Source organism: Rhinolophus sinicus, chromosome 7, assembly GCF_057876585.1.
Source record: "Rhinolophus sinicus isolate RSI-liver-muscle chromosome 7, RSI-T2T, whole genome shotgun sequence".
In the NCBI taxonomy this organism is placed as follows: domain Eukaryota; kingdom Metazoa; phylum Chordata; class Mammalia; order Chiroptera; family Rhinolophidae; genus Rhinolophus; species Rhinolophus sinicus.
This window is the reverse complement of record NC_142507.1, coordinates 42,750,773-42,759,871: the sequence shown is the minus strand read 5'-3', so window position 1 is coordinate 42,759,871 and position 9,099 is coordinate 42,750,773. Positions and strand designations below refer to the sequence as shown.

Sequence of the window (9,099 nt, the reverse complement as noted above, 5' to 3'; positions counted from 1 at the left end):
AAGGGGACTTCTTGTTTCTTTGTATCTGTCTCTTTTCCATCCATTAAACATAGCAGAAAGAGGGGAAGCAGGAGAGAGAGAGAGAGATCTCGAGCAAGCACCTGGAACACTGGGTCTAAGGAAAGTTAGTGAAAGATATGGGGCGGGGGTGGGGGGGGTGAGGTGGCAAGGGCATGTGTTTCTTAGGGACACTTTGCAAAATAAAATGATGGAATTTCCTTGATAATTATTGACTATGGATGATGGGCATATGGGAGTTCATTGTATTATTTTCTCTACTTTTGTGTATGTTTGAAAATTTTCAAAACGACCAAACAGATGTGATTTCAGAGCTGATGTGCGCATGTGATCCTACACTCCAAGGTGGTCCCTGCCTGTCATCCTCTGCGTAATCTCCTTCCACATTGAATCAGGGCCGGTCCATGTGACCAAAGTGGAGGTAACAGGGGTGACCTCACAGAACTAAGTCACTGTAACTTTTGCATTGCTCTCTCTTTGATCTCTTGCTCTGCAGGAAGTCAGCTACCATGCTGTGAGGACACTCAAGCAGTCTGGTGGAGAGGTCTTTATGGAGAGGAGCCAAGGCCTCCTGCCAACAGCCAGTCACAGGAGTGAGCCACTTAAGTGAGCTTCTGTGGAAGTTGATTCTACCGCCCCAGTCAAGCCTTCCAATGACTGTAGCTCATCTGACGTGTGACTGAAACCTATAAGGGACCTCCAAGCCAAAATGTCCTGCCAAAATGCTCCTGAATCTCTGACCAAAAGAAACTGTGAAAGACAATAAATGTACATCATTGTATTAAGCCACTGAATTTGGGGTAATTTGTTATGCATCAATAGAGGACTGATGCAATGTCATTTCAGGATTTCCCACTCCCTGACATCCTCCCCACTCTATCACAGGTGCCTGAAATGAACAAGAAAAAGCTCTCTGCACACTATGTATAAGGTAAACATGCTAACACCCCTTTAAGAGATTATACATTCACTTAAATTCATGGCAAAACATGTGACAGATATAAATTCTTTTTGAAACTCTTAGCAGCCTAATGTATTAAGACATTGATTTCAGTCTTGCTCTTGCTGTTGTAAGAAACCAGAAAGAATAAAAAGGTAATTTCTCGCTCTGGGTCTGCCATCCCAAAGCTCAAGTCTTGAATCGTAAGGTCTGGGCTCTTCTTCCATCCCCCTCACCCCATGCCCAACCCCCAACATACTATGAACAGCTTCTTGGTGTTTCAAGGGCCACCCTAAAGAAGACCCCCCCCCCCTTCATCTTGAGGATTAGGTAATAGAGGAACTATGCTGGAATTGCTCCAAAAGGGGAGGGGAATGAGCTGGCACTGGTTCAGGAAGAGAAAAAGCGGGCCAGGCCCAAGGCTTCAATGACTTCCCCAGGCTGGAAAGGGTTTTGAAGTTTCCAGGAATGGAAACCTGTTCCCAGCTTCTACGTAGCCCGTGTATGTATGTGTCAGGGGCGTAATGAGGCTTGCTGAATGGGGTCTGAGCAAGTGGGATCCCTGGGACCTGGGCAAGCACCAGAGACCCCTCCTTATCCCCACCCCCCACTCCTGCCTATCTGGCTTGCCGACTGCGGAACTGTGCTCTTCACTGGTACCTCAAGGGTGGTGGTATAATGGCATCCAGACTGAAAAAACAAAAAATCCTTCCCTAAATCTTTTCCTAAAATTGTGGGACTTCATAGTCCTAGAGAGAGGGGAGCAGGAACCTCCGATGGTGACTAATAAATTTCCCGCCAACATTGACAGGCGGGAGCTGAACCCGATTTCTTTAATTTGTAAAATTAAAAGACTTGTTACACTTCTTGCCCCGGAGTCGGTTGCAGCAAATTCACTTCAGTTGGAGCCACTTTTCCTGAGAGTGGTTTTGGTAAGTAGGAGGGGGTTGGGGGGTAAGGGGATGCAAGATGTAATAGAGAAGTCAAGGGGCCAGATCCCCCTTCCTTACAGTTTCCGTCACCAGGTCCCGACCCCCGACACATTCCAAGAGAGACTGACCCTGCGCGCTGCCGCGGGTCGGGCTCCGACACAAACACACGCACGTGCGCCCCGCCCCCGCGCGCGCACGCGCCCCGAGGCTCCGGCGGCGGCGACGGGCACGCGCGCGGTGCTGCTGCCCCCACGCCGCTCCCTCCGCTGGGATCGCGGCGCCTCTGTCTCCCTGCACCACTCCACGCGGGACCCGCGGACCCGGAGGCGGCGGCCGTGGTCTGTGGACTCTGGGGGGGCGCAGCAGTTCAGGCGGCGGCGCCGGGAGGGGGGCGCAGCGGAGCTCGGCAAGTCCCCGGGAGGCGATGTCGCCGGGCGCGGGCCCCTGCGTAAGCCGGGCGCCGCGACAGGCCGGCCGGTGAGGCGCCGCCGGGGGAGGTCGTGACGGAGCGCCCGGACCCGCCATGGGCTGAGACACGTCTTCGCCGAGCAGGTGCAGTGACCAGAGGTCCCCGGGGGAGCCCGCCCCGACAGGCCCAGGGGACCATGAACCCTGTTGGGACGCCCCTACCCAGCCGGTGCCCTGTTGACCTTCCTTCAGCAGCTCCCCGAAGGCCCTGCTGACCCCGCCTCCAAACCGGCCTGAGCAACCCCTGTAAAACTAACAGTTTCTGACATCCCGGGCATGCCTCCATCCTACACTCCTGTGGCCCGGCCCAGCAGGCCCTGTGCCCACCTCCTCTGGCCCAGTATTTTGAGTCCACTGCCTGCACAGTGCCTGGGACTACCCGGCACCTCTTTCTCTTCTAGCCCAAAGGGGGAGGGGGTGCGGGAGTGTCAGGGTGATGGGGAGGAGGATGGAGGAAGACCGAGGGCCAGTCCTTTCCTCCAGCGGCTCTGGTGACCATAAACTCATGTTTTCAAGTCTGTAGTGACAGTGACTCTTCTTACCCCGCCAGAACATGCCCGGGTGACTCCCTCCCAGATCTTCCTAGTGGCCTTCCTCGCCCTCCCCAGTGACACTATGCAACCCCAGCGGGACCTGCGAGGCCTCCGGCTCCTGCTGCTGCCCTGGTTCCTGCTCCTCTTTGAGGTGGCCAAAGCTGGCCGACTGGTGGTTAGCTGTCCTGCCGCCTGCCTGTGCGCCAGCAACATCCTCAGTTGCTCCAAGCAGCAGCTGCCCAACGTGCCCCACACCCTGCCCAGCTACACCGCGCTGTTAGACCTCAGCCACAACAACCTGAGCCGCCTGCGGGCCGAGTGGACCCCCACACGCCTGCCCCATCTGCATTCCCTGCTGCTGAGCCACAACCACCTGAACTTCATCTCCTCTGAGGCCTTCTCCCCAGTACCCAACCTGCGCTACCTGGACCTCTCCTCCAACCAGCTGCGGACACTGGACGAGTCCCTGTTCAGTGGACTACAGGTACTGGAGGTGCTGTTGCTGTACAATAACCGTATCATGGCAGTGGACCGCTCGGCCTTCGAGGACGTGGTCCAGCTGCAGAAACTCTACTTGAGCCAGAACCACATCTCCCGCTTCCCGGTGGAACTGTGTGGGCTCCCCAAACTGACACTCCTGGACCTCTCGTCCAACAGGCTGAAGAGCTTACCATTGTCCAACCTGCAGAAGCTGCCCGCGTGGTTCAAGAATGGGCTGTACCTACACAACAACCCCCTGCACTGCACCTGCGAGCTCTACCGCCTCTTTTCACACTGGCAGTCCCGGCAGCTGAGCTCCGTCGTGGACTTTCGGGAGGACCTGTACTGCGTGAGCTCCAAGGAGCTGCACAATGTCTTCAACCTCAACTGCAGTGAGTACAAGGAGCGTGCCTGGGAGGCCCACCTGGGCGAGACCTTGACCATCCATTGTGACACCAAGCAGCAGGGGATGACGAAGGTGTGGGTGACGCCAAGTAATGAACGGGTGCTCGATGTGGTGGTCAACAGCACAGTGACAGTGTTCGAGAATGGCAGTCTGCAGATCAAGGGGGTGCAGGTTGAGGACGGGGGGGTGTATACCTGCTACGCCATGGGGGAGACTTTCAATGAGACACTGTCTGTGGAGTTGAAAGTGTACAATTTCACCTTGCACGGACACCACGACACCCTCAACACGGCCTATACCACCCTCGTGGGCTGTATCCTCAGTGTGGTCCTGGTCCTCATATACCTGTACCTCACCCCGTGTCGCTGCTGGTGTCGGGGTGTCGAGAAGCCTTCCAGCCACCAAGGAGACAGCCTCAGCTCTTCTATGCTTAGTACCACACCCAACCACGATCCTATGGCCGGCGGGGACAAGGATGATGGTTTTGACCGGCGGGTGGCCTTCCTGGAACCTGGTGGACCCGGGCAGGGTCAAAACGGCAAGCTCAAGCCAGGCAACACCCTACCAGTGCCCGAGGCGACAGGCAAGGGCCAGCGGAGGATGTCAGATCCGGAATCAGTCAGCTCGGTCTTCTCAGATACGCCCATTGTGGTGTGAGCAGGATGGGTTGGTGGGGAGATTCTGCCCCAGGAGAGGTAACGCACCCCTGAAGGATTTGAGGGGAAGAGAGGGCTGGCTGCCCAAGGGAGTGGGTTCCCCCTGACCTTAAGGGAATTGGTCATGGTTACAACAGCAGGCAAGACCCCAAGCAGGGTGTGGCCGCCATGATTTCCAAATATGGATATATTCATCCTCAGGCAGATGCTACACCCCTACCCAAAGCCCTGGCATTGGTGGAGGAAGAGGGGCGTGTCGGAGTTGGGTGAGAATGAGGAAGGGGTGGGGGGAAGAGCAGATTCCCTAAACTTTTCCGATGTCATCCCTAGCTCCTCCAGAGAAAATCATTTTGGGGGGAAAATCACTTTTTTTTCTATCTCTGCCCACCCACACCTGTGATGGAGGTGTGTTGGGGGAGCTTCCATAGGAGCTACATTGGGGAAAAGCTGTAGTATCTTCTCTGGCCAGGAAGTCACACTTCACAGCTGGGGACATTGGAGACCTTTAGAAAAATGAGTCAGGAAAAGGCTGAGACCTCAATCAATAACACTCCCCAAAGCTGCTGTGAGACTTTCCACTAATGCCTTCCTTTTTCCCGATGGCTCTGGGTGGATGGATCTTTGCAGGAGCCTGTCAGAATGGCAATGATATGAGATGTGGTATCTGTGCCTCGTCCTGGGACCAGTGGCACAGAGGGGTACAACATGAACTGACGAGTCCGTGTCACAGCACAGGTAGCAGCACAAAACTTGTAGATGGGGGATACACTCCAGATTGGCTAATTTTCTGGTTGGCGAAACCCTTGGCTAGCATTTGGCTCCAGCACCTGTGTGTCAGACTGGGGTGGGGGGTACTGAAGGCAGAGCTATTACGGATGCCTGCCAGACAAGGCCACTTCACACTAGGAGGAGGGTAAACCAGCCTCTCTTATGTAGCATCCAGCTGGACCTACCTGGCTTTCTGTGTATGCCGTCTCTTCATTCAGTCTCCTTAGCAAGCTCAGGTGGGATTCTGAGTTGTCCCTAATGCTGCTCAGCAGAGGGTAGAGTCCTGGAAAGTCTGGTCCCAGCTGGGTTAGACTGAGCTTGGGGATGGAGAGGACCAGGTATGTATCTCCTCTGTGTTGACAAAGCTGCCTTGCTCCTCTCAGAGATCTCACATCTGCCACAAATCCAGAGCATGGGATTCCATCATCCAGGAGGGTGGAATTGGATGCTACTTGCCCTAGAATGGCATTCTGGAATGTGGCTTAGAGTACTGCCTCTCCACAAGGTTCCAGGCAGTCTTGTAACAGAGACAGTCAATGGTACTAAACTTTCAGAAGGGAAGCTCTGCCACCTCCATCCCTTTCAGCCAGAGGTCTGTGCAGTTGTGGTCATCAGGCCAAAGGAACTTAAGAATGGGCCCAACATTCCACTCCATCCAAGGTTACAGAATACTTTGGGTATGGAGATGGCTGCCCCCTTTTAACTTCTCCCTTTGACTAGACTCTAGGTCTTGGGAGATGGCTGCTCTGAGCTTTGGCAAGGGGACGAGCAGGGCAGAGGTGAAAGTGTTCTCTGATGCTGGTCTTTTTCAGTCTCTCCCCTCTCACCAAGTTCCTTGTCCAGTGGAAGTTCTCCAGATTTTCTGGTGTATTGAACTGCTCCTTAGATTCTAAGAGGTATCATTTATCTGCGGGGCAGGGCTGCTTGCGAGGAGGGCCTGACTCCTGCTACCTAGTAAGATTGGGGAAGGGGACTGGAGCTTAACATCTTCCCCTCGCCTGCTCCTGGGAGGTCAAGACTGCTGTCCATCCCTTATTAGTAACCGCGTTTTGTTGAGAGGTGCAGCATTTCCCTCGAGTACTTGCATGCTCAAAGGTACGCATGCTTATAGGTATGCATGCACACCAGCGCCTTGCCTCCCACCAGGACAGTGGTTCCTTAGTCCCACTAATGTCCATTTTCAGAATGGCCTCCACCTATGTTCACAACTTCACGCACCCAACTTTCTTGCCCTATAGGAGAGACAGTGATCACGCCAGGCTCCCCAAATACAAACTCTTAGACTTTTAACTTCTGAACTCTCTGAAGCTTCACCCACATCTCCATGGTACTGAATAACTTCTCTGCAAAGCCTGGACGTAGGAGAACCACAGGTTGAGGACCTTGGGAGAAGGGATGATGAGGGGCTAGTCCATTCTTCAGCCTCCTCAGAAACCTTCCTTGGATTAAAAACAGTATCTATGAGAAATGAAAGTATAGCTAGGTCAATGAAGGATCCAGAAGGAAACTGGCAGAGGACCAAGCAGCTTTAAGTTGCTCTTCCTGTTAACTGCCCTAGGGAGGCAAACAGGAGGGAAAAGTTGTCTGGTTAAATTCCAGAGATTTCTGAAGATTTTGTTACTGAAGCTATGAGAACCAGGACTCCCTCCGCAGACTTACAAGGGAGTCTGGGAAAATGTCACCACCATGCTGCAGTATCCCCTCCAGGAGCCATCTAGGGCTCTGAAAAATCTTTCAAGTGAATGTCAAAGGAAGCAGGCCTTCTGGGGCATTCTAGCTGAGTGCGTGAGGACCAGGAGGGCCATTTTCTTCAGAAGTCCCACCCAGTTAGGGAATAAGAAAAGGCCCTGATGCTCCAAGTCCCCCTGTTTCCACTAGCTTGGCCCTAGGTGGAGAGACTGGAAGATGTGCCTGGCTGATCCACCATGACACTGAACTGATTAGCCTCTGCCATGGTTTCAGCTGTCGAACCCAAAGGTCGCTTTCTACTTGGAGGACTTGGTACTCAGCATATGTAAGCTCACGAGAACCCTGGGTAGGAAACTGCCATATCTGGTTATGAGAAAAGGCTGAGAGATCATCCTTCCCCTCCTCCCACCCACACCCATAAACCAGACGTGTCTCCCAGGAAGCAGGTGTCCCTGGAGACAGAGTACGACAATCTGTCCATGGGACTATTTGTGACCTTTTTTCTTTGCTTGTATTTATGGGTCTCCTAGGAAGGGCCCAGGAGAGGGAACACCCCAGCTGGAGAGAGGGCAAAGCCAAACTGATTCGTTTTTCTGTGTGTTCTTACCTCTGTACTACCTTGTAGTCCTGCTGGCAAAGCAAGCTGGCTTCCCTGTGTCCAGGACGCTATTCCTCCCCCCTGTGTATACCCAGGCTGGCAAACCTTGGAGCCTCTGGGCTCTGAAAACTAGACAATGATCATTAAACCTGGCTTGAGTCTCTGTTCTGGCATAGTCTGTGACTGATTTCTCTCTTCAGCCTGTGGATGTGGGGGTTCAGTGTCCCTCTGAAGGGTGTGAGCTGTGTAAGGAGAGAATATTGAAATGCTGTTACCAGGGCATGGGTAGAATCCGTATCTAGGCATTACGATAGACGAAGCGTTGGCAAACTTGTTCTGTAAAGAGCCAGAGAGTAAGGATTTAGGCTTTGCAGGCCACACAGTCTCTGTGACAACTAGCTGTGCCGATGTAGCAGGAAGCTGGCCCCAGACAGCACATAAATGAATGAGTGTGGTACTGGTCCAAATTGTATTTATGGACATTGAAATTTGAATTTCATGTCATTTTGAGTTTTTTCAACTATTTAAAATGTAAAAAACTCTTATGAGCTCACAGACCATACCAAACCAGGCAGCAGGCAGTTTGGGCCAGCAGACCCTAGTTTGCCAACCCAATAGATAGATTCTCAAAAGAAATGTCACTGACACTTTTGTAGGAGTTTAGAAATTCCATGACTCGGGGCAAGAGCCTGTAGGTAATGAAGGCTTCCTGGATCCCTGGGGAGGAGGGTGGCCTCCCTGCAGAGTTCTCTTAAAAGTCTGGCTCAAGCCGACTAATTGTATTATGGAAAAATGCTTGGACTGGGTTAAAAGAAATGGGGGAGAGCAGCTCACTTTCACAATATTTTGATTATTACCAGTATATTTTCATGTTGTAGATGGTAACCACCTTAGTTTGGCTGAAAGTTTATTCATCTAATGGGCAGGTTAATATTCCTTGACAGTTCATGTGTCCTGGGCCATACAATGGACAGAGAAACAACTTCCCCACTTTCTTGGTACAGACACAGCCCAGCAGAAACCGGACTGGATTCTATGGAACTCTGAACATGCAAATTCTTTGTCTCCTCCATTGGTACTTCTGGAAGGGCACTGTTATGGTAGATTCCAAAAGGAGAGGAAATGGGTTAAGGAAAAAAGAAATTAAAAGAACCTGAATTTGAATAATTACCTAATTTCTTACATTGAAAAAATCTTGACCAGATGGCAGCCCTACGGTCTGGACAATTGTCTTTTTCTCGTTAGGAGAAACAACCAAAGTGGTGAGGGATGGAGACACCTTACACCCAGCCACATCAGTCAAATCAACCTTGACAGTCAATAAAAGGACAGCTGTTGATGCCACAGTGCCCCATAGTCTACATTTATAAGCATTTTTCATCTTTGCAAAGCAGTTTTTGCTCTGGCTGCGTTTGGCCAAGAGGATGAAACTGGTAAAAAGAACAGGTCTGGGGCAGACGACTGGAAGTGACCTTGTGGCCTGTGCCAAGCCCCGTCTCTGGGCATGAAAAGTTTTTTTAAACTTTTATTTATGTGTTTTTTCAGGACTCATCAGCTCCAAGTTAAGTAGTTATTTCAATCTAGTTGTGGAGGGCGCAGCTCACAGTGGTC

The 9,099-nt window shown here is 52.1% G+C and overlaps 1 protein-coding gene across 1 annotated transcript; it reads left to right on the top strand.

Annotated features, from left to right (window-relative positions):
* The first annotated feature begins 2,126 nt into the window (after positions 1-2,126).
* AMIGO1 (adhesion molecule with Ig like domain 1) lies at positions 2,127-7,651 on the top strand. Its single transcript, XM_019730497.3, has 2 exons — positions 2,127-2,442; positions 2,909-7,651. The coding sequence occupies exon 2, from the start codon at positions 2,974-2,976 to the stop codon at positions 4,432-4,434; it is 1,461 nt and encodes a 486-aa protein (XP_019586056.3). The 5' UTR covers positions 2,127-2,442; positions 2,909-2,973; the 3' UTR covers positions 4,435-7,651.
* The last annotated feature ends 1,448 nt before the right edge of the window (positions 7,652-9,099 follow it).

What these genes read in the sequence shown, in the direction of transcription:
- AMIGO1 (XM_019730497.3), top strand. Translation starts at nt 2,974, where the DNA reads ATGCAACCCCAGCGGGACCTGCGAGGCCTCCGGCTCCTGCTGCTGCCC.